Below are 25,538 nucleotides of genomic sequence, written 5' to 3' on the forward strand. Positions count from 1 at the left end.
TCACTGCACACCGTCCTACACTCGTGCCAGGGCCTGTTGAGCATGGGACGGGGTCAGAACCTGAAAGGCACAAAAGGCTGCTCAGCGAGCAAGAAAGCGATGAATGATGCTAAAGTCAGGCCATGGAAATGGGGATACTCATGTGGGAGTAGCAGGAGGAAAAAGATCTGTCAGCAAAAGAGCAGAAAGCATAAAGGGGAGTGGGTTTGTGATTGAAGAAAGTGTCTTTGCACTGTGGCAGAAACACTTAAGAGCTCGAGTTTTGGCGAGTATGACTTCGAAGCTTTTGCAAAATAAATAAATAAAAGCTGTTACTCAGTAAGGCAAAGTTAATGATTAAGCTCAGCAGTTGCTGCTGTTGTTTTAGCAAAAGCTTCGACTTGCCAAGAAGTAAAAGAATGTGTATAAAGTTGTTTGGAAAAGCCACTTTCATTCTGTCAAGTTCATTTTTTAAGAGATAGCTACCAAATCCAAAAAGTCATGTCTGGTGTAAATCCACAAGTCACTCGTGGTTAGAATCTCTGCAATTCATGTTATGACCAAAAATATGCTTCTGCACATCTTAACTTCCTCCCAATAATTGCAACTCTCTCCAGTTTTCTAACCAACAAAGTGAAGTAATACAATTCAGAGCTGGCCTGACACAGAGGTTGGGACCTGGTAGTTTCTAAATTGAAAAAATTTTATTTTTCAATGCAATCAAATTTTTGTCCCCTAAAATGATTAACCCTCTTTCCAAACTTTCTTTTTTGAATGTTGTCCAGTCTTTATTTCAACCTCAAGTAAATATCATCATTTATTTGCATCCACTGGTAATGAGGAGATAAATTAAACTGCTCCCTGTAAGTACAATCTGTTTAAAATTCCTCTTTACCTTTTTGAACAAATTTAGACACTGAAAGTAGAAGAATTCTGTTCAACCACACTGATCTTGGGTCCTGAAATATTTGCTGCCCTTAGAAAATACTCCAGTTTCTTTCATTGACACTTCAGTTGCACAAGAAACTGAAGTTCGCTCTTTAGCAATCAAAATGGGGAGAGTGAACGGGAAGAAAGGTTTCTTCTCATGTGGATTTCCCATGAGGAGGCATTCTCTGAAAAGGAGGAAGGATGGAGTTGGGTTTCTGTATTGATTCGGTACCTGGAGTCACGTAGATTATGAACTACAGCTGCACCATTGCTGGTGGGGATATCAGCCCAAATGGAAAAAATTTTTGTCACTGTGTTTTCCTCACAGTAATGACCACAAATTTTATAAAAAAAATGGGATTTTACTCCTTCTGCATTAAGGAGGAAATCTGATGTTGTCACACATTCATAATTTCTACTGAAATCAGTGTTAATGAGTGGGGGGAATCTATGGTGTAAAGGCAGAAATTTTTGATGCAGCTGTGATATAAAATCGCAGCACACTTGGCTAACCTTTAATAGGTATTCTAATATGGCCTGTTTGAACCTGCTTGAAACTAGTAATATTCATGTCAAATGTTAACTAGGAGTTTATTCTGTTACTGTCATCTTAACTTTCTTCTGTGCTTTAATTAAATGTTAATCTATTGTAGAAACCCCTGTTCTTTTGAGGAATGTCTTGGGACGAGTGTATACTGATGGGTTGGGAGGAGATCACCTAGTTAAGAATAGGTACAAAGGCAGATTAAGCCTGTGCTGCCTCTTAATTTTAAATGTATGTAATCTCTTTCTCTAAAATGGGAAAATCTACTTGGGCAGAACAATGTAAGATGCCGTTAAGGGACTTGTCTGCTATCCAGTGCAAGGTTTGACCTTCGACTTGCGTTGACGTATCTAAACTGAGTCTCTGCTCCTTAGGACAGATTTTTAGCCCTGAATCAGTGTAAACGTGTAAACGAAAACAATGTATTTGCTTAGAAGACAAGTGATTCGAAGTGCAGTAAGAACTGTAACCAAGGTACGTTTTCACTTTTGGTTCTATGTCATTTTCTTTTCCAGCTGTTCATACAGAGGACAGCAGCTTTTCATAGAGATTTCTGTTAAGTGAGGGATAAATTGGCTTTACCTTCTTATAAAATGTTCCTCTCTGATGGCAGGCGATTCCAGCAGATGTTCTCATAAGGATGCTGGATGCTGCTGTAGTAGACCAGAGTCATAAGCTTTTAGTGACTCTTACCATTTTCATAACTGAGGTCTAAGTGGGCCTCCACTCTGGTACCAAGGGAACAATGCTAGTAGTCACATAAGAAAAGCTTTTGTTAAGCTTTTGTTAAGCTGGGCACCTGTTGTTAAGCATAGTCATAGCCATCCCAACATTTCATGCAAGTTCTGGGTTGGTTTAGTTGGGCTTTCTGTAACTTTTCTCCTTTTCTTGATGCCTTTTTGTGCTGCAATCTGGATAAGCTCTGTTATTCACCAGGAGAGCATGTCATCTTCATGTGCATGTCTTTGTAGTCTTACTGTTCAACAGGAAACTAGCAACAGCTTTTTTCTAATAGTAATTAGGAAAGTCAGACAGTGCAGTAGTCATCAGACTCCTCTGCATGGTCACTTGAGCGTGTGAACTAACACGCTGCCTATGGAATATTCTTGGTGTCTGTTGGAAGCGCATGGGAAGGGAATAAAAGATGTTAATTACAAGTTAGATTGATGATAAGCCAGTGAGTAAGTTAAATCTAGTTAACTTAAAGTCCAGACACTCAAACATGTGACCCTGTAAAATGGAACATTTCATTGTGATAATCTTGTATTTGTGATGATAATAAGTTATGAAACAAAGGTTAGAGGTTAGGCTTGTTTTCCCTGTCTGTCTTCGTACATCATCTGCAACCTAAAATTCCCTCTCATGCAATATCTGTGAGTTAAATCTGCTTTAAGCTATCATCAGTCACCATTTGAACTCATTTTTCTTTGTTATGCTGCCAATAGAATCTTTTTTTTTTTGTTATGCTACTTGAGAGTCATAAAAGTAAGATAAGAGAAAAAAGAACGCTAGGCTGTACCATCCCCTTTGCTTTGCCAGCATAGGATTAGAGGTTTTGATTAGCAAGCATTGCGTTGCTGTGTGGGAAACGTGGTTGGATTCCTTTCCTTGATCTCTTGAACGGTGTCTATGCATATGCACAGGTGATGTGTCAGCGTGCTGATGCTATGCTTCAACATGTCTCACCAGGTTGTGATGCCTGACTCATTCTCTCTTGGTTGAATGGATATCTGTACCGCAGACATAACACAGAGAGGAATAAAGCCGTTTAAGGCTTCAAAATCTTCATAATACTTCCAAGAAGTAAAACTATTCATTCTGAAGGGCTCCTTCCCCATGAAATATTGCACAATCTCTACTGACTGAATGTGCCTTTGTGCCTTGCCCTCTGCTTTGCAGTGCCATAAGTTTAGCTCCAGTACACTTGATTAATGTGATAATTGTATTATGTTTACTTAGATTTGTCTCTAGTTCATGTTTCATCTGCGTTTTTTTTATTGCATTCCCAAAATTTCCAGAAGATTGGGTACAGATGGGGACACAGGAGATCCTCTTCTTCACCCCTCTCCCTCCCCTCAAGAAAAAGTACTGACAGACAGCTCTTAAAAAACAAAGGCAGTATTTCAAAGTCTGTTTAGTAGCTATTTCATGGTGATTATAATATAAGAGTCAATTGTAGGTTTTTTCCTAGTTTGTGGCCCAGTCATTACCCCTTGGAAGTTGTGTACCTAAGACTTTTGCTTTTTATTTTCCTGATGTATTCTCCACCCTTTCATAGTCTCCTGTATGCTTTCAGAAGGCTACAATACAAAAATAAACAAATAAATTCTTAAAACTCAGAAAAATTTCCTTCCTCTCTGCCCTCCCAAACCTTTTTTTTTTTTTTTTTTGGTAGCTCACAAGCTCACCGAAGATAGCAGCATGGTAGGTAAGGATGAACCTGAATTGTTGGGTTGTCTTGCTGTCTTTGACTGAGGGGATGAACTTACTATAGCACTGCATCCATGTTAGTTTGCTGCCAGGTCCCAACCTGAGGTGAAGTCAGTAGCTCTTTTGACAAGGAACCCAGAGGTGATGGAGCAGATGACTAGTTTTCCTGTCCTCTTCATGAACAGCAGGACCGTGAGCCTGTCTGCACTACTTCATTTGTGGACTACTGTCTGCTCCCGTTGTCGAAAACAGCGTTTTGTAATTCCATTTATACTTGCAGTTTCTCTCTGCAATGCGTCTTTTCTCCCCGCACTGTCCCCTCTGCAGCAGGGAGCCAGGAGCTCTGCTGCTCCAGAGCACCTGAGCACACAGCCACTCTTCTTCCCTCTGCAGAGCTATGAACAAACGCTAGGTGTCAAGCAGCTGGAAGATGACAAAAGTGAAGCCAGACATTTATTTCCCTCTCGTTCTTACTTCTGCATGTCTGCCAAACCTTTTCGCCTTTACCTAGTGATAGGTCCCCAAAAGAGCTGCAGTATTAACTTTACACCTTGATTCCAGTTAGACATGTAATAACTGTATCAAAGATTGTGATGGATTCTTTTTTGTTCTCCTGTTTTTCAGGTCTAGACACCTACAGCCACTGCCACGACAACACTTTGTCTAACAACAAAGTGCCACCTTGTAGGTTCTATGCAGAGACATTTTGGCAAATGTCAATTTAAATTAAAAAAATTATATAAAAAAATTACATGTAGGCTGGAGTATTAGGATTATGTCTTAATCTATTGTTTTAGAGTCTTTGGGTTGCTATGCTCGCTCTTGACTGACCTCCTTGTCTAAGGATTAGATAGAGACAAAATAGCTCTACCATATGATCTAGTCGATGGGGAGACAAGTGAGGACATAAACTGAGATTTCCTTCTGTCATCCCCCACTGAGACAAATTTATTTCTGCATCAGGTGTTGAGGGCAGTTGTGTACACTGTCAGCTGAAGACTATACGGCTCCATCGAAGAACCGGGTGTGCTGAAGCGTACTTTTCAATTCATGCAGCTGCATCGTCCCTGATATCTAGCAAGCCACCTCTCTGTGCCCTTCGTTATTATGTCTTAGTTATGCTTTAGGCTTATGCTCTTCAATTCTGCCCAGTTATATCAAGTATCATCTTTCTGGAGAGGAAAACAAAGTTATTTCCTATCAGCTTGATGCACAAGAATGCTGAAAAACATAGACAAAAATTGTCTTCTTCCAAAATGGTGGTATTCTGGCAGGTAGGGAGCCTTTTCTTTTTGAGTCAGCTCTGCTGTTCTTTGAAATGCTGAAATGCAGTCAGTAGTCAACAAATAATATGAAACATAAACCTCTGCAGTACTTTTCTACCCTGCTGTGCCATCTGCGCATTCTTGAGAAGTGCTGGGCTTTGCATACAGTCTCACATAGAGAGATGTGAAACTTATTAAATAATCAAAGCTGCTGAAAGACAATACAACTCCTGCCTCCTTGGAGAAACATTTAACAGCTAACGCAATTGAGCAGATGTTTCGGTGACCTTCCATGTTTCCTGCTGATGACATGTAGCTACTTTTTTTTCTTTTTACAGAATTTTTTTTTTCAGATTTTTTTTTTTTTGTATATGAGCATATACATGCTCTCATCCTTTTATATCCATGAAAACTTAACTGTTTGTTCAGTCTGTGAACCCTTGCCTTAGATAAGGACTCCCTTGGTCTAAGTACAGTACAGACACAGTACAAAATGAATGTTTCTGTCTTGGAAACATTCTGGACTCTTCGAAGCGGCTGGACTTTTTTGAGGTGACGGGTAAGTCACCAGAGGATCTTATATTACAGAAATAACCTGTGGGTTGGAGTTGTGAACGTATGTAGGCCTGCAAGAACCTAAGCAGCAGAAGCAACTCAAAGGCTGGGACAGAAAGGGCTGGTTAATGCCCCTGCTCACAGATTTCAGGGCCAGTTTCTGGCAAGAAGGAAAGTGGACCGATCTTCCTGCTCCTACTGGGTTTTGATAAATGCCTCCATAAACTGTAGGATAAGCCCTGGTCTTTCCCTGCGTTTTTATCTTTCCAGGCTCATTTCTAGCAGTAGTGGATTTACTGTCTTTGCTGTAAGTACTTTCACAGGGAAATAAGAATTCATAATCTGCAGAGATAATATATACTAGAATGAAAGGGTTCCAATACTGTGCCTGACAGAGGCCAGACTGAAAGATAAAGAGATATAAAGCTTGCAGTAGTTGTTCATTACTTCCTTGCATTTGACTGCAAAGGAGTAACCAGACCTGCTCGGTGGACCGTGTAGGTATTACAAACCTCTGATCCTTCTGAACCTGCACTGATTTACTAGAGAAACATTTCATTATTCTTTTTGTGCTAGTAAAAGAAGGATGGGGGTTCTTCTGTAAAAGTATAGGTTTAGCTTTAAATTTTCTTTACTTTTTTGTTAAATTCCTAATTAACACACAGTTAAATTGCCTTATGATTTATTTAAGCTTGCTGTCAGTTTTGTAAAGTCTGCCAATGAAATTGTGCCTCTTGCAAAGTGTAATAAAATTCCACTTTAACTTACAGTCAAGCCAGACTTATGTCCATTTAACCTGTATTTCAGCCATGCTGTCTTTTTTATGTCAGCCTGAGTAGAGACTGGGGAGAAACATAATAAGAAATTGTCTCCTTCCTCTCCATTAGTTAGTTACTTGACATCTGGCTCAAATGTGTGTTACAGGCCCCTCTTCAGCTCTTCTTTCTCTCCTTCCAATAAAAAAGTCTGCCTTTTTCAATGAGGAAATAAATTTCAAAAAACTGTCTATAGAAAATCTCGGGTTATAAACCATCTTTTCCAAAGAAGAGGCATTTTAACATCCAGCCCTGACAGCTTCCATACACAGCATACTTCTTGATTTCGTAACAGGGGGAGATTAATGCTGCCCTTCTATTATATGCTTTGGGATCTGTGTGTACTCCTCTGTAGTCAACCTCCTCGTGAACTGCTGGTTATTAGCAGGGAAGGCACAGACGGCTTTGTGTTTGCACGGCTCAGCTGAAGGAAGGGGAGGATGGCACAGATAGCGGCATAGACCGTTCTGAGCATCTCTTTGTACCGAAGCAAAGCTCCAGCTGATTTTTGTATTTTCTTTCCCAGAAACTTGTGTCATTCTACAATAGATAGCAAACCCTGCTCCCAGTTGTTTGCAACCTAAAGCATTTGTTCTGTGCTGAGGAATTCAGGACTTTTTTATGGAAGTTTGGATTGTAATAGATAACTGGCCTTTTCTTGCCACCAGACTATCTGTTGTTAAATACATAACAGGCATAGTAAAATAATGTTATTACACTTCCAAACAGTGTAACTAGAGAACCTAGAATTATAAAGACCACTGTCTCATTCAAAGTGCTGGATGAGTATTATTCATATAACTTGTTATTATTCAGTATGTTGTTTTCCTTCCTTATTCATGTGACTTCATGCTTTGTTACTGTGCCCGACTCAATTCCCGCTCTAAAGTAAGAGTTCTCACCTTCTGAACTAGCAAAATTTTATCACTGCAATATCTCATAGTTTCAAAAAACTATGTAGTTTCCATGTGGTATCATATTCAGCTCCGTTCTGTACGTCAGAGGGGAGTGTTAAATCAGAAGAGACCCCACTGGACTTACATCTGTCTGAGGTGACTCAAACTTGCTGTGTTTTTTGTGGTTTTTTTTTCTTCAGGGAATTTAAGTATGAAATGCCATTATAAATTGTAATCACAGCTTGCCTTGAATAGTAACCACAGCTGGGAATCCTGCAAATCAGAGCCGTGGATCCCAAATTGAGTAATCAATTAGCATTGCAGCCAGGTGGCTGTGTCAGTAATCAAAGAGGACAGCAATGCTCCCTGAGGAGCAGCTCAGAAGTAAGCAGGAGAGAGCAAGTCTTGGGTCAGCCCATGGAGAACAAACATTGTGTCATGACTTCTGTAAAATTTAAGAACATTTCGCCCTTCGTGACTGTCTGTGAAATACAGTCACTGGCTCTGCGCTCTAGAGTAGTAGTTTTTCTGTGTTATCAGGTGCTCCCTGGTGTAACTCATAGTCCCTGCCGCTGCGTGATGTCCTGGCACGTCCTGACTCCGTGTAGCAGAAGGTCTGACTTCACTCAGGTCCCCCCGACTCCTGAATTTCCTTTGCAGGAAAGCGGGGTGCCTGCAGGGTGAAGGACTTGTGGAGCTGGGGAATGCATCTTCCCCTTGCTTAGGCTATGGCTGACAGGGAAATCCCAAAACCAGGACTTAAATGGTCTGTATGGCAGACTGGGGATTAAAAAGCACAGTTCTCCACTCTTCATCTCTCCCCTTCCACGCCTCGAGCATCAGTCACAACACACTTTCCCTGCTTATCATCCAGATTCCCTGAGCCCAGAGGTGCCTGGCCCCTCTATTGCTTTGCACCAAGAGGGGCTCAGAGTGGACAGGCTAAGGAATTCAGCTTTAGGATGCTAGCACATTTGCATCAAATATGTGAAGTGTTTTTCCAAATGCTTGTCCACTGTCAGGTTTCTTGTTGCTACTCATAGTGTCTGCCAGGCGTAGCTTTGTCACTCCTCTAAAATTTCTACTCTTAATCCTGGAGGTACTGTAAAGTCTGTGGAAGAAGAGGTTGCCAGAATTTTTCAAGATAGAGGGTATGTCTACAATGAAAGCTTTAGATACCTGCAGTAAGCAATTAAGCAAATCTATAGGGAGGAAAACCTCTGGAGCTACTAAGCCCAAGGATACCTCTTCCCTGCTCTGGGCATCCTTGAGCTATGAGTTCTTCCTAGAGGTGTGGAGGAGACTCTGGGTGTTATTGCTAATGGTGCTTAAAGTCCTCCTTAAACAGCTGTTGTTTACTCCTGTCTAAGGTGGAATGCTGCACAAGGCAGACCTTTGGTCTGACCTGGTGAAGCCGTTCCTGTAGTCAACTACATTGCTGTAATATACTACAGGAATGGTTTCACCAGCTCAGACCAAAGGTCCTACTGCTTCTACCCCAGTGTTGGTCTTTGAAGTACAGGAATTGTCTTGGCTGAACTTCAAATAATAGTGTGTCCTGAAGCAGACACGAAGTTAGGAAAACTCCAAGACAACTGATTTTTGAAGTGTGGTGAAGGTTATTAAAAGGTTGCAAAGTGCAGTGTCGTGGTGGGAAGTACCAGCATCTTTAGTTACCCTGCTGATAATACTTCAAAGTTACTGTGGTCACTTTAGAAAGGCAAAACGTATGGAAGAGAATAAAAGGAAGTCTTCTCTCTTGTAAGTTAGTATTTAGGCTTACAACCACAGTACTTGAGCATACTGATGAAGAGTGTGTCTCTGTCAGTGGGGTGCTGGGGTTGGGTGGAGGAGCTGAGACTCTTGGTCTCGCATTTCTTTTGGTGTGCGTGCAAGTGTGTGCGCACACACCTTGCAGGGTGGCGGGACAGATCTTTCTCATGGAGCGGCAGGACTTGCTGAGCTCGCATTCGTTTCCTCCTCTGCTGCTAGGTGGCCTGAAATAGTTTAGTGTGGGTGAATTCTCCAAACGTGTCACAAAAGTCTCAAGTTTGATGGGATGTATAGGGGCAGCAGCGTTGTGCGCAAAAATGCTGAAGGAGTGGGAAAATATTTCTGTAGGTGGCTGACATCCTGATGTATTGGATGTATTTTAATGAAGTTGAGCACTGTTCAGAACAATAAACCAGTGGCTGCATGCATTGCTAATTTCACAACATGATTTAGAGGAGATGCACTAACCATTGATTTTACTTGGCCTTTTTCTCGTTTTCTGGAGTTGTTTTGTACATCAAGTCTTGCTGTGCTATTCTCTTGCTGAGACCAGCCTATACCTTAGTAGTAGTTAATGTTTCTAAATTTGGGAAGATCACTCCACTGATTTTAAGTCATACAAGCAGCAAATGTGTCCATCTAAGCTTTGGTTATCGCTGTATTTATAAAAGAAAGCTTTTAAACTTTGTGTTCATAGTGCACAGAGGTGATCAATGTACCTGGCTGTCCCTGGCAGGTCTGCCCAGGGCGGCTGCCTCCGTCTTAGTTCATGCCTTTTACAAGACTTAAAAAATAGCCAAGGTTTTTGTGCTGGGGAGAGGTAAAGTCAGGAAGAAACTTTTTTTCTAATGCTCTTCTGAAGGTGACCATCTTCAAAAGAGTTTTAAATGTGTGTGGTTTAATTTCTTACATTAGCTAAAGGTCCCAAAGGGGTTAGTTTATGATTAAGGGAAGTTAGGTGCTATTCTACTCTTAGGGAAGCCCAGAGGGAAAAGGGTTTTAGCCTAGTATTTTTTAATAGCTGTTTGATGATGCTAAAAACAAACCCAAAACCCTTATGTTTATTGTTTTGGGGTTTTAGAGTAATGGGTGTGTTGTCTTTCTGTAAAACATTTAATATTAAGGGCCAAAAAATGCTATCTGTACAGATACTATTACACTGAATTAAGTACACAAACACAAATGCCTCCATAGTTATTTACTATTTCTAGAGAGCATGTGATAAAAGGATCTTTTTTAATTTAACTTTGGCTCCCACACATTCTTTTCATTCCAACCTGGTGAAACTGGGTGTCTTTCATGGCAGGTTCAGGAGACTCTCTGCAATCTTTCGTCTTCTTGTTTGGCTGCTAATAACCGGAAAAATTGACCGCGCAAAATGGTGAAGAAGTTGAGCCAGCAGTTGCCACAGTGACAGTTGTCCAATATAAATATCTTACAACTCTTCTGTTTATCATCTGTTTTCAGGGCAGTTTAAGCTGCTGGAACAAGACCGAGATATTAAGGAGCCAGTGCAGTATTTTAACAGTGTGGAGGAGGTGGCTAAAGCATTTCCTGAACGAGTTTACGTCATGGAGGAAATAACATTCAACGTTAAGGTAGTCCCTGAATAAATATTTATCCCTGTCTAAATGATTAACTGTTACAACCTTTATATACATGGCAAGTGAACAACGGCGCTGTGTGGGAAGTGTGATTTTTTGAGACAAACGAGCCTTTAGTGTTCTGCAGTCGGTGATGGTACCCTTCGGGATCATTTTTGCAGTCTTAAATCAACAAGGACTCTAAGGGCTCTCCTGTCCTATGGCACTTTGGGGAGCACTCCTGATGATCCATCCAATAATTCATCTAATTAGGATGCTCCTGCCAGATTTTAAACAAATGTTGTTTGTTGCCCTCTTTCTCCTCCCCCTCCAGCAGTCTGAATTTTATTCTCTGCTAAGCAGCAGCTGCTCAAATCCCTGTCCAGAAAGCCTTATTCAAAGAGAGCACACAGGGTGAAATGATGGGGTTGCTTGTCTCAAAATTACTGCAGCTAAATAGCATTGTGAATAAAACAAAAAAACCAAACCAAAACAAAAGACACACTTGTTCCCTGTGTGCGTGTGTGTTGGCATGTGCACACCTCTTGGGCTCATCAAAGGGTCAGCAATTCCAGGAGTGTAAGAGGGTTTGCTATCACCAAGCACTCTGCAGTGCAGTGGCATGAAACTATGAAGACAGAACTTGTTCTTCCTTGTCCTACCTATATGTGTGACACTACACAAGGTAGGTCAGCTCTGCCAACAGAGCAGAGTGGTTTTCAGGCTCATCTGGTTTGCTTCGGTTGATACACCACCGAAGACAGGTAGAAGATCATCTTAGAGTTGGGATGCAATGGTAAAGATCCACATTGTGTACCCTACAGGGGAAGCTGGTTGATACTGCTGGTGCAAAACCAGTGTAGAGTTTTCTGATCCTATGTGTAGTGAAGTAGGGGTTGTATAACAACCTTTTAATGGCTTTTTCTTTCTTGCACTGCTAGAGTTGGGGGACACCAGCTAGTCCACAATTTTTATCAGCGTGAAACAAGATTGCTGAAAATCGCTGTTGAGTGCAAGAACTCATCAGTTAATTCATTCAGCAACACAGACTCATGCCTTTCAAGACAGTCGGTTGTTTTCTGTTACGCTCTGCATTAACCTGAACCCATAAACCAGAGCCTTTCATGAATGAAGGCTAATTGAGAAAGCTGGAACAGCTTTGTATGTTTGCTGGGCAAATCAAGGCAATAAGAAAATTTCATTTCTACCCAGGAAAATCAGTCTTACCTGGGACTGCTAGCCTTATCCAGTGCTGTGCCGTTGTTTCTCAGTTGATCAATGACCAAACCAAGAGAGTGACTCGCACAGTAAAATGTGCAGCTTTGATTTTATAGGGAGAAAAGTATTTGTCTGCAGGCTTGTTTAAATGTAAAATGTTGTATCTTGAGTTTAATATCAGTGTTCTTAAAACTCTTTGTCATATTTGGCAAACTGAGAAATAAGCATAGCTTAGTGTTAGGTATCAAATCCATTTTTAAAAGGTATTATAGTTGTACTCCTTAATGTAAATAACAGTGATAATAATCCAGGTTTAACCTAGTTACACAGTTATCTTGGCAGTATTTCTTTTGGCAGTTTTTCCAGTTTCATAGAAGTCTATTCCAAGGTTATCGTCTTCCAAAAAATAAATGAACTTAACAGGATTTATTAAAGTGCTTAATAACCCTTTACGTGCAAGAGAATTATGTACGCTAAAATTTTTATATAGGGGAGATCCTGTCAAACTGATTAGAGCAAAGGGAGGAATACTAAGTAGAGTTGATTTCTTTCCAATGCAGTGTGCCCATTTAAATTCAGGAGAGAGTATCAGAAGGTAGTTAATCTGATATAAAAAGAAAAAAAATGCCTAAAGTATCTGATGAAGCATTTAAAATGAGGAGGAACTCTGAAATCTGGGACTTCTTTCTTGTTGCAAAGACTCAAGTTTTTCATGGATAATTTTTGAAGAAAGAGCCTGTAGAGTTACAGGGTGCCACCAGACAGTTCCTGCGTGGTTTTGTCTGTGCTCACTGAGGTCTGCCTGCATGTGCCGATGTGCCGTGGTTGTGGTTCAACTTGGTGCAAGCCTTGCTCCTCTGTGTAAATCCTTTCCTGCTCCAGCAGGATTTTATGGCTAGTGTTGTAGTTTAGACAGCTGCCTTCTCACTGTGACAGGCCATAGGATCTTCTCTAAGGGGGTTACTTTATTTTTACTTTGTGTATTAGTTGATAAAGGGGAAAATAAGCCACCTTGTCCTGGGGGAGGCAGGGGAGATGGGTCTCCTTTCCATCCTTCCCCACGGTTTTGCAGCTAGGCAGGTTTTCTGGGCAACGTGCTGAGGCAGGGGATTGGGACCTGCTGGATATTTGAAGGAGGGCTGTAACACGTGCCATCAAGCAGAGCTGAGAGTGGAAGGTGGAGTCACTTTTCACAGAATAGTAATCACAAATTTTAGATTAAATCAAACTTTTGTAATGGCTAGAACTACTTCTGGTAGTTTCTTTGGATGTACATACACATCAGTATTGTGCTTGTATACCCAGTCGGTTGCCTCAGGTAACCAGTGGCCAGCAGCATCTACAGGCACAGCAATTTAGTGTGTTCTGGGGATAAGCTAATTCAAGTCAGTCAATACGTATTTAATCTATTCCTAATTTAAAATTAGACGCATTCTGTCTTTTCTTCACTGACCAGGTAGGTGATAATCTCTTTTTGTATTAATATTCAGTGCATAATTGCAGAGAATTTTGTTTAGGTAACAGCATTACACTACAAAGATGAGGATTTTTTTATTCTCTATGCTAGGAAGAAAAACATTAAGAAAGTTGAGCTACCCCAGGGCCCTAGCTTTTGCTGAAACAGCAGCAGTTGGTTTCTGTAGTTGAATGCTCTGGTCCCATACAGATGTAGTCTGTTCAAACAGCCAGGAAACTATTTGCATTAAGACTTAAAACCAGGAACAAAAGCCCCACATCGTACCGAGGGTAATTCACAAAAAGTTCTCTTAAAAAGCAACAGTATTGCCTGATAGATTGGACATTGGACAAGCCATGAATTTCTGCACTCTAAAAACCAGCCCAGTTAGTGTTGTAGGACCCTTCAAATCTTCCGGGATATCATTTTTGTCCTGATGATATCACTCGGTCTCCCAGGAGAGGTTGTGAAGTTGTTTGCAGAGCCTTTCCAGGATGCAGAGGTAGGTTGGAGAACTACCCCTTTAATGATTCTTTTCTTATCTGTCAAAGATTTTCTTATCTATCAAAGATATTGTTTGGCTGACATGAACTTTTGATACAAAATTTTATTATTTTTTAATGTAATCCTCTTTTCGCAGTGGTTTAACCATGTTGGCCCATACAGTGTGCATTCTGTCAGAAAAAAATATGTAGTGAAAACTGCGCACCTTTTTTTTTTATGAATGTTAAAGTAGCACAGGGAAGCAAAATTGATCTAATTTGATTGCAGTCGTGTTGGCTCTGATAAACTTGCCCTGAGTTTCCAAAAAGCACATATTTAAAATGCTGTAACCTATGCTGACATTTTTTAATGCTGCAGTAGCAACTGTCTTCAAAACCGTCTGTGTGCAGGTTTTAACTCCAAATTTGCAGGCAGTTCATAGTCCTTCTCACCTTGAGAATTAGTGTTTCAGGCCCCTCATCACGTTGTGGCTGGGTCCAGCCTTATGAGCGAGCGCCATTGCCTCGCACTGGCTTCATGTGCTGGTCCTCCTGACATCCCGCATGAAGAGATGCTTCATGTTAGAGCTCTGTGGTATTACCTGTCACATTTAGGGTCATTTTTTGAACGCTTTGATTTATTTGACATATCCTTAAGCAACACTGAAGCCAGCTTTTAATGTAGTAATCAGGGCGAAGTCCCTCTTAGCTGAGACGGAAACACGTGTATGCCAGCATGAAGAGTTGTACTTGCTGATTCTCTGTCCTGGGAGACAGACATTTATAAAATAAAAATGGGATGCTGTCTCACTGAATTTAGTCAACTTCTTTGAAAAAGTTTCTTATTTTTTCTGCTAATAGCTCTTCCAAACACTGTTTTATATTAAAATTCATTTTTGGGGACCTGTAAAAAAATTTTCAAAAAGTGTTCTAATCAGTCCCTTGGCTTTAAGTAAGGAACTGTATGCAGTAACTATGAATCAGAGAGCTCACAGTTAAAAAGAGCTCTACCAAAAGAAATCCTAACTGTGAATTTTTACTGTGAATGCAATCCTTGCAGTACTCTAGTAAGATCTAGCAGGTCAAACAAGCAATATGAAGCCACATATAAGAAATGGACTTTATGACTTTATAGAGTTCATGTTTGTCCAAGTGATTGAAGACTTCTACTTCAAACTATAACAAATTAGAACAGTTGGAGTCCAAGACAGGATATTGACTCAGGTGTTATCAAAATCTATTTTTCTGAGTTATGCTTTCGTATAGCAAAAGAAAAAATATGCTTGAGCTTTCCCAAAAGAACGTTTCCTAAATAATCATTAATCACTTTCCTGATGCCTGTCTTCTGCAATAGGATGTAATTGGCTTCTGAATTGTTACTGAATTGCGGGAGTCTTAAAATTTAAAACATTATAGCGACTTAAGCCACTGTTGTTTGATGTCTGTAAGCCAGTAACCTTCCTGGCATCAATAGTGAACAGTTTGTATGGATCAACATCTGGCAGTAGGGAGGTGGAGAGTAAGTACAGCACGGAGTAGGTTCCGGTTCTGTGGGTCCTCTCCATTAGGAGTTGTTCAATTTGCTGTTCACCTGCTAGTGATTTCTAGATGGCTTTGGAGTATAGTGGCACAAGCACTGATCTCCTACAGAGCTGGGAGCACTGATTGTTCTTACCTATTAACAGAAAGGGAAAATTGGCTGGGAAGGGCAAAAGAGGGACGAGGGGGAAGTAAAACTGCAGGAATCATCATCATAATGCATAAAGCATCCTTGTTATAATGTGTAAAACAGAGAGAGCAACCATGAAGATAAATTTGTTTGGGAAGGAGTTATTTCAGAATGCTCCCAAGGCTAGTAGTGTAATAACTGGAGGATACTTTGTGTTTATCAGGTAATGACAGCAACTGGAGGTATGATGGTTACTGCTGTATATTGTTGCACTGGGATTGTCCCGTGAAGAATTCCTGGTTTAAATAAAAGATGTGAGGAAAGGGCACACACAAAAAATTAAAACATGTTAGCGCAGTCTCACTATGGAGATGTTTGAGGAAATGTATTGTCCTACCTTCCTTCCCCCTATTCCTTCAGCTGGTCTCAGCTTCCTACCAGTTGCAAGGTCTTGACACCTGAAGGTTCAAAACCGAACCTGGCAGAAGTCCCAAAGGAGGCAAGAGCATTGCTCGAGTGTGGGCAAAGCAGGAGGAGGGAAGTGAGCTGGAAGTGTGGGGCAGAGTGGAGCTGCAATGGGACTGGAATCGGCCCTCCCGAGTATGTTATGCAGCTGAATGAAGGCTTCTCGGGTGCTTTCCACCTTCTGTACAGTTATCTGTTTTCCAGAATTATAAGCAGATTCTAACAGCTTGCCAGTTATTTCTGCATCAGTCTGTGTTCTGGACTACCTTAACTCTTCCGCTCTGAGTTAGCACGCTGCTGTCTTCTCTCCATCATATACCAGTGACGTGCTGTGTCACGTGCATGGGCTGGGACATGCCACTAGCCGGTCCAAGTGTTTGAAATACAAGGAAGACATTGACATGTGGGAGCAAGTCCAGTATACCAAGATAGTCAGGGGGCTGTAGCAAGCAACATATTAGGAGGGGCAGGGAGAACTGGGTTTGTCCAGCCTTGAGACAGCTGAGGGGACCTAGCGAGGAGGGTGTAAAGACTGACAGACTCATCTGAGGTGCCCAGTGGGAGGACAAGAGGCAACAGGCATGAGTTGGAACATGAGAATTCTGCTCTAATATAAGAAAAAAATATTTTTTTATTGAGGGTGGTTGAACACAGAAAGTGCTTTCCCAGAGAAAATGTGGATCTCCATCTTTGGAGAAACTAAAAATTTAACTGGACATGACCCTGAGCAGCCTGCTGTAACTACGCCTGCTTTGAGGAGCAAGTTGAACTAGATGACTCTGAGGGTCCCGCCCAACCTGGAGGATTCTACAGGTCTCACCTGATGTCCTTTGCTAAAGTCCATGGCCCTATTTGTTGATGTTTTCATAAGTTTTGTGGCCATTGATAAAGTGAAATATTTGAGTGAACAAGACAGCAAGTTTGGTTTTCGTAGGTCATTGCTACAGGGACAAAGTAAACATCATTTAGCTGTGTAATCTGAGAAACAAAAATTCAGAGATATCTGTGCATGAGTTTCTAGATGATTTTAGAGTGATTGCTACATATGGTATGAATGAGAGAGATATTTGTTGCTAATGTCCTGGAACATATATTAACCTACCATGTATGCTTTATGGATGTTAACACTCATGTGATAATGAATGAATGAACCTAACACAGGAAGAGAGGAGTTACCTTTCTTGACTTTCAGAATTGAAATTTTAAAATATACTTAGCCTGCTGAGTTGTACCAGCAGCCATGTACCCTTCACCATAGTAGGGTTAATGGATAGGGACAAAGCTGTGCAGTCTTAGACTTTCAATTTCATGATTTGATTTTTTATTACAGTTTTGGACAGCAGCTGATACCTTATATTTTTGTTCAGTGGGAAGTATGCAGAACAGTATTTTTCTCACAGTGCCAAACTAGAACCATGGTGTGATTTTCTTTTGTTCCAGCACAGTAAAATTCAGCCTCATTTCACCTATTATTATTTTGTGACTGTATTTAAAAAAAAAAAAAAAAAGAAAGAATATTTGCCAATTTTTTAAAATTTAGAATAATTTTGTCTTCAAACACGCCTGTTGAAACTAAAAATCCATTTGCTATTTGGCTGGTTGAAATGGATGCCATTAATAAGCAGCTGCTTCATTAGACCTTCGTTGTGAAGCTCGGCCAGGTAGTTACTTCCATGGTTTCACATCTGACCCACCGTTTTGTTCCACGGTGGCTTGTTTGTTTGTGGATCACCAGGGAACTGCAAGTTGGCCAAGCAGCAGCTCTCACAGCCGTAGGTTGTGACACCTCCCTTGCTCCAGCCAGTGTCCCGCAGGAAGCGACAAGAAGCTGTAACCGTACTGTCTTGAGTTGAAATTTCTGACAGCGTAGCTCTTGCTGTCCAAAGAAGCCATTTATGGGGACTTGTCAATGCTAGAAACCGATATTCTTACAGAATGTACCCTCTCAGAAAGAGAAGGGGGGGATTAAACGGTACGTGCACAGAGCCCTGTGTGTCCTCAGCCCTTATCAGCTCCACAGAAGGCAGGGCTACATGGCAGCAGCTCAAAGCAATGCTCTGTGGCGGTTTTGAGGAGAAACCAGCAATGAGCGTCACACCGGTGTTATCAGCAAAAAAAACGAGTGCTTTCTTTTCACATCGCGGTGTTTCAAAATACTGTCTGGCCAGTGGTGTGAATTGTGAATGAGTATTACGTACCATAAAATCCTAGTAATTTCCTGGATTAGACCCAATTAGTGTTTGTTTAGATAATTCAGGGCTTGAATGACTTCCTGTCTGGAAGCCTCAAGACTGAAGTGCTACGGCGGCACACCTCGGCTGAGCTGCCTGTGCCTTTGCTCTGAAGGGCTTGCAGAGGATAATCACAACTTTACAAATAAGGGTGAATTGCAGATCACATCTTACAAGAAGAAGCGTTATTCGCAGCACTTCTCAGTTATTAACTGGTTGGAATTAGAGCCTTGATTTCACCCAATGGCTATTCTGTGATGATACTCAAGTTTGAAGCCTGGAATTTGGACTTCACACAGCTCCATTGAAGTCTTTTAGGGGTTGCAGAGGTGAGGAAGGGATATACCATTTTGGCATATGTTTTCATTTGCAATGTTTTTAGTATGTTCAGTATTTCCAAATAAAGTGGTCTGTAACAGGCCAGTAGTGTTTATTTGATGCACCTTCCTTTACCAGTAGGTGTCTGCTGCTGCTGAGGAAGAGCTGGGTGGGTTCTCTTAGGTCCCTGAAAAGGGCTTTTCATGTTAAACCATTCAAATACAAAGCAAAGCAATCTTGTCTGTAAAGAGTCATTCCAGTGTTAAGGAAATAACTTTAAGAACAAATGAGCCTTGGACATCTGTTTTGCTTTTTTTTTATTTCTAGTACAATTTCCATAGTAGAAAAGCACACACATGGCTGTGCATATGTTGTTTAATCTCTTAAATTGCAATTATGATCAAAAAATGAGGAAGGAAGTCTATGAGTAGGAGAGCAGGGCAGAGGGGGAGTTAGGCATATGGGATAGACCGATATTCTTGATGACTTCTTCAGGGAATAGATGTCATCTGTCATTCCCCCTGTCCTGGAAGAGATTATATCAAGGGATATGCTTCATCTGTAATGATGAGATCACCTTTTCTGCTCCTCAGGGACCTGAAGATGGCGGAAGAAGAAGGTTTGCTTCCCTCAAGAGCCTGGCAAATAAGTTCTAGCAAACAGCAAAAACAAGGGGGCAGGAAAAAGATACCTAAGGGAATCTAGACATGCTCCGTCATAGCTGCATGACACAAGTGGCTATTCGAATTGCTAGGATATGTGGATTTGTCCTTTCTTTAAAAATTGGTTATGTTTGTTCTCATGCCTTTTTTGGCAGTTTCAGGTGGCTATTTGCCCTCAAGTAAGATGCAGGAATGTGCAGAACAATAAAAAAAGGTTACTTGGCTGAGCTTGAGGTTAAACACCTTGCACTTGACTACTCAGCTGTTCAAATAAAGTTAGTTTCGTTTCTCCCAATATATAGTCTGGTAAGTCCAGTCTCAATAGATTTGATAGGATTTGAAGTATTATCTTCAGTGAGGGTAAAGCAATTTTTTAATTATTATTTTGCAGGTGGCTTCAGGTGAATGCAATGAAGATACTGAAGTTTACAACATTACCCTTAGTACTGGGGATGAACTCACTTTAATGGGGCAAGCAGAAATCCTTTATGCAAAATCTTCTAAGGAGAAGTCACGACTCAACACCATCTTCAAAAAAATCGGGAAACTTAATTCAATTAGTAAGCTAGGAAGAGGGAAAATGCCCTGCCTCATCTGCATGAACCACAGGACCAACGAAAGCATCAGTCTCCCCTTCCAGTGTAAGGGCAAGTTTAGCACCCGCAGCCCGCTGGAGGTGCAGATGCAAGAAGGTGAGCACACAATTCGCAATATAGTAGAAAAAACCAGGCTGCCCGTTAACGTGACTGTGCCGAGTCCTACGCCGAGAAACCCTTACGACCTGCATTTTATCCGTGAAGGGCACAGGTACAAGTTTGTCAACATTCAAACCAAAACAGTGGTGGTTTGTTGCGTGCTTCGTGGCAACAAAATTATTCCCATGCATTTTCCCTTGCACTTGGCGCTTCCAAAATTTACTCTACCTGACAGTCTGGTGAAGGGAGAGCTGTGGCATGAATCCCTCATCCAGCACTGGTTTAATATATGCCAGGAACAGTTTGACATAGATGAGTATTCCCGTGCCGTGCGAGATGTGAAAACTGACTGGAACGAAGACTGCAAGAGCCCAAAGAAGAGCCGATGCACGGGACACAGCCATGTGCCGAACTCCCTCAGCTACGCACGGGACGAGCTGACGCAGTCCTTCCACCGGCTTTCGGTGTGCGTCTATGGAAACAACTTGCATGGGAATAGTGAAGTGAACCTCCATGGCTGCAGGGACTTGTGCAATGAGTGGGCCCTGTTTTCTCATGATGCTCTTCAGTATCAGGAGTCTGGTGACAGTAGCAGTGATTACCTTTTTCCTGAAGTTAGCGAAGAGTCAATGTTTCTGCCTACAAAAGCAGAACTTCCTTACGAAGAGCTGTGGTTGGACCAAGGGTCTGGAAAGGCTGGTGACAGGCCTCTCGCTCGCTCGCTAAGTGAGAAGAACAAATGTGACAACTACAGAGGGTCTTTCCGATCAAAGTGTGGTACCACATCTCTTCCTGTGCCTGCAACTGTCGGAGCAACCACAAAGTCTTCAGATGTTTCCCTACCTCCGCCTCCAGTGCCTCCAAAATCAGAAGCAGTAAGTCAGGGTTATTCATGTTGTTTTGTTTCTTTTTTAGCTGGTGATGAGTTTGCTTGAGGATTTTTATAGGGAAGACTTGCGTGGGGGGTGGTATATGGAGGGCAAGGAAGTGGTGAGACTTTGAGATGTACAATTTCAACTACTTTCCTACCAAGTCTAAGTCATGCCCTAAAAATCACCGGAGTGTATTTAATATAACTGATCTAGTAGCTTAATCCCGATACTTTTGGGTGATACATATTGGGTTTTTTTTCCTCACAAAAACAAGGTCTAAGAATTGCTAGGTCACTTCCTTCCCTTGCTTTCCATGTCATCTCTCCATGTGGCATCCATGTTTTTTCATATTTTCTGTGGCTGAAGTGTGTGGGGCATGACCCTACTGGGAACTGCCTTGGATTCACTGAGTATGTGTGTCTTCAATTAACAGGCCCTGATAATGAGGATAGCTAGAATTTTTATGGATTTGAAGTTAATGAGAGATTGTCTTCTCTGTTATGAGTCTGTGGCAGATTTTGAAGAATATTAAACGTCATTCACCTCAAGGAAACTTTATCAAACTAGACCTGAACTAATAGCTCTGTATTGCTTATTGAAAGAAAACATGTTTAAATAGGAGTTCTGCAGAGTTGATAAATGAGCCTTCTAGAGGTTTCCATTTTAAACAGAGCATGTTTCCTATCCTAGGATTTCTAATGAAAACTTGTGGGAGAAATCACTTCACCAAACCTGAAATGTCATGGAGACTTCAGAGGCAAAAATACAAATCTGTTTTATCAACAGGAGCTTATGTGGACTGGGTGGAAAATCCAACTCTTGACATAGTCCTAAACATTATATTTTAAAAAACACAAAGGAAAAAACAAAACTTCTTCCAGGAAAGAATGTCTAGGAATCTTTAGCAAAATCTGAATGATACATACCTATGTCGCGTTAATCTTAACAGATATTATAATTTAACAAATCAAATTTGCTGGGATTTAAATAAAGAATACATTGTTCCATTTGCATATCCAATGATATTTTCAAGGGTATGGCTGCACAGTAAGCTAAGGCTAATCTAAGACCAAATTGCAGCAAACCATGGTGATCCCATTCCTTTCCTATTCCCATCTTACAGTCCAGCAGTGCTGGCTGTAGCCTTTCCATCATGAGCCAGGTCACAGTCTGGTTGAAAGCTAAGTTGTATTTATTTGTGCTAGGTTAGCCTGCAGTGGATTGCTGTGGGATCCCCCTGGCCGGGCTGTGCAGCTGCTGGGGGCGTGCAGCAAGGATTGGGGAGGAGAACGCCAGTGCAGGCCTGAAACGCACAACTGCAGCCCTCGGACCGTGCCACCAAAACTTCCCCAAAAAGCAGCCACAGAAGCTTCAGCAAAGACAGGAAAGTCAAGACATTACGTCTTCTTAGCAAAGACTGTTTACGTGTAATGTCTAAGTGCAGGAACCCGAGAGCAATTCCTTGCCTCTGAGGTCAGGTACGCACTGACGCTTTGTCCAGACTCTGTTGGACAAGTGCCCGGCAGCACCATATCGGGATGAGGTTCCCTGGCAGCCTATGCTGATGTAAACCGGCGTGGGGCTGGTCCCACCCTCCTCCTGTTCCTCCTCCTCCTCCTCTTCTCCTTTCCCAGCCGCATGGTCCTGGCTCCTCTTTTGTGCTGGCTCTGGCGCTCCTGCGCCTGGGCAGGCAGCCAGGTCTGGATCTGGAAAATGATTAGTTTCCTGCTCATTTCTGCGAGCTGAACTGCTTCAGCACAGGGTCAAAGGAGTGCCGGAGCCAGCACTGGGGAGCGGGTGGGAAGGCAAGGGGGCAGTGGGGGAGGAAGGCTGCCCCCGTAGCGGGGTGAGGGCAGCCCTCCCCTCCTGGCAGGGGGCTGCCGGCCCCCCACATCATGCCTGAGGTGTGGGTGATGGGATGCGGGGAGAGCTATGGAGCACCTGCACAGCATCGGTGTGGACCTTCACACCTGGGGAAACCTCATGGCATAGCAACTCCCTTCTGGGGCAGCAGGGTGGTATTTGGGATACATGCGTATGTTGCCTTTTAAGGACATTTTGAAAAGCGTGCAATTTTGTTGTTTGGTGTCTCACATCACTGAGGTGATGTGTGAGTGCTGTCAGCAATTGTAGTATTGCTTTTTAGCTGTGCAGGAGAACTAATTTCTGGTAAAGATATTAGCTTGCATTTAGAGGTGGGCAGGGGGTGTGACCCCAGAAGAAATAAAATAAAAAAGATTGCATCTCTGTAGATGATGATAATAGACTCAGTTTGGTGGCTTCCTGGAACAGCTTTGGAATGAGTATCAGTGATCTACTGAATTCATCAGTAGGCTGAGGCCGAGGAGATGTTTGCATGCTTTCCATGTAGGGTATTTATAGAATAAGTAGATCTCAGGAGCTGCCGATGAGCATGCGGTTTAGTCATCACTCCCTCTAGAATGATATTCCATAACGTTTCTGTATAAAGGTTGGCTGGCAATTGTATTTTTGCATGCACTAAATTTAGAGTGTGTGTACGGGAGCTGTTTGTAGGAGAGCGAAAAGGACGTTCGGCTATTTCAGAAGCTGTTCTGTTTTTCTTCTCACTAGCAGGATGAAGCATTCTGATATATAACGCTTATTTTCTAAATACCTTTCAGAAAATCAAAACAGCATGAAGGCAGAAAGGGAGACGGGGAGGGAAATGACCTCTGAACTAAGGCCTGTAAATGAGAAATTGCTTCAGTCCCCAAACATTAATTTGCATAAAATCAGTTTCCTGATTGATTTAAAGCACGTCCCCGATGGAGCGTGCCGGCAGTTCAGGCTGCCGTCAGCAAGGAGGGTTGAACCGCTTTGTGTTACGCTTGTGGTCATGCCAGCGACAGGGTGGGTTTTATCCAGGCGGCCTCGGAAGTGGTCACTGCAACGGGCGCCTGCGATGCTCGGATTCAGGACTGACACCCCAGGGCCCAGGGGGTGCTGGCAGGGCTTAAGCTGGCACCAGGGAAAAGGAGCAGAGGTCTTAAAATCAGCGTAACGCCTTATGCCATCGGAAAGGGGTCACCGTCCCCGGGTCACAGGAAGGAGTGTGGGAGCACAGGAGAGCTCAGACGATGACGAATAAAAGTCCCCGGACATGCAGTGCAAGTGCACTTTATCTGTATCTGGCAGCCGCATGGCATCTAGTGCTTCTGGGTGAAAGAGTATTTCCTCCGAAGAGCAGCAGCCGTCGAGGTGATCGTCACGTTGCACCGTGGCTGTTCCCCTCCTCTCCCGCATTTATTTCGTTGCTGTTCGCTTGGACCTAGTGAGGGTACCTCTCCTCCGAAGTTTCCCCTTGCTTTTGTCCGTTTAATCTGCAAAATCTCTCCTTTTTATTCCTCTGCTGGGTTTCCTGAGGGCTGTGCCTGGCAGCTGTAATCGCGGTCTTGTGACAGGGACCAACTGGGACTGCAAACCACTATTATTTATGGCCTTGTTCTAATCTGCAGTCTAGGTCAGCAAGGGAGCTTGGCATGGTTTGTTATGCCAGCACCTTTGAATGCCAGCAGTCTTCCCGGGAAAGAATCCCTTTAACCCTTTCTTCACCATCTGCTGTGCTCCAAGAGCTCCCCTGAATGGTCTCTTCAACCCCATGGGTATATATTCAATAGCATGCAGTATTAACTTTGCCTAGTCTGACTTGGGAAAAAAAAAAATTAAGTCCTTCGGCATCCTTGGGGCACAGCACTAAAATGGTTGAAGAGTTTTATGCCTGAATTCAATAACAAACATGAATAAAATTGATTTTTTTTTTTTCTTGAAAGACCAAGTAAGACCCCTTAGAGCAAGATTTATTTCAGTGTTTTATGCTGTCAGGCATTTCCTGTAATTTTGACTTGTTTTGAATTAGGGAAAAATGTACTACAATGTCCTAGTCCCCAGTTTTCCATTTCACAAAAGTACTAAATGGGTTGTTGCATTTTGAAAGCACTGAAGTGGATTGCAAAAGGTTCCACATTTATTTTATTTTTAAATAAATTAAATCACTTTAATTGCTAATTATGTGTTGCAGAACTGCTAAGATAACTTTTAGTTCTGCAATGTTGTTAAATTTAAAAATAAACTATAACTTTCAAACGCAAAGAGAGTTTTTCTCTTTTCTGGTGCATCTAAGACTGTTTCAGACAAGGAGAACATAGAGGTTTCCTCCTGTCTGGAGGGAGGTGGTAAGGCTTTAAAAATCCTGCCTGGCAGCCTAATCCTCAGTAGCCTTGCTCACCTCTAGTTCTACTAAATAGAGTTGCTCTCCCAAAAAATGTACTGATGAGATTAAGGTCTTAATTCCATCATGTTTTCTGCTTTGATGGACCCTGATATTTTGGTCCTACGTAGGCAGACCAAACTAAATTTCAGATAAGCAGTGCTACAGTCATGTGTTTTAAGCTGCAAAGCTGGCTGGCTACAAAAAGTAGATGTAATGGCTGGGTGCGTTCTTTGAACGGGCTCTTCTGCCCACACCTTTCAACTTGTACGTTTTGTAGTTAACCTTATCCTGAACTGCCTTGGCAGCTACAGAAGGACTGAAGCTCCAGGTTTGAATCCCAGATGCATGTACTGTTCCTGGCGGGGAGAAGGCTGGGAATTACCCTAGAGCTGGGTGGCTGAGTATCACTGGTGAAGTAAGTCAGGAAACATCAAAGTCTGTTGAGAACTTTTCGTTACGTAAGCTTGGT

At 42.1% G+C, this 25,538-nt stretch overlaps 1 protein-coding gene across 2 annotated transcripts in view; it reads left to right on the forward strand.

Moving 5' to 3' along the window:
• Positions 1 to 25,538, forward strand: part of GAREM1 (GRB2 associated regulator of MAPK1 subtype 1) — a 106,403-nt gene that overhangs the window by 73,889 nt on the left and 6,976 nt on the right. Inside the window, exons 3-4 of one of the 2 annotated variants that reach the window (XM_075744172.1) lie at positions 10,655 to 10,785; positions 19,663 to 20,841. In XM_075744172.1, the coding sequence (XP_075600287.1) occupies positions 10,655 to 10,785; positions 19,663 to 20,841 (1,310 nt within the window). The remainder of the gene's footprint in view (positions 1 to 10,654; positions 10,786 to 19,662; positions 20,842 to 25,538) is intronic. The other variant, XM_075744174.1, reaches the window with a different exon arrangement.

This window comes from Balearica regulorum, chromosome 2, assembly GCF_011004875.1.
Source record: "Balearica regulorum gibbericeps isolate bBalReg1 chromosome 2, bBalReg1.pri, whole genome shotgun sequence".
Lineage (NCBI taxonomy): Eukaryota > Metazoa > Chordata > Aves > Gruiformes > Gruidae > Balearica > Balearica regulorum.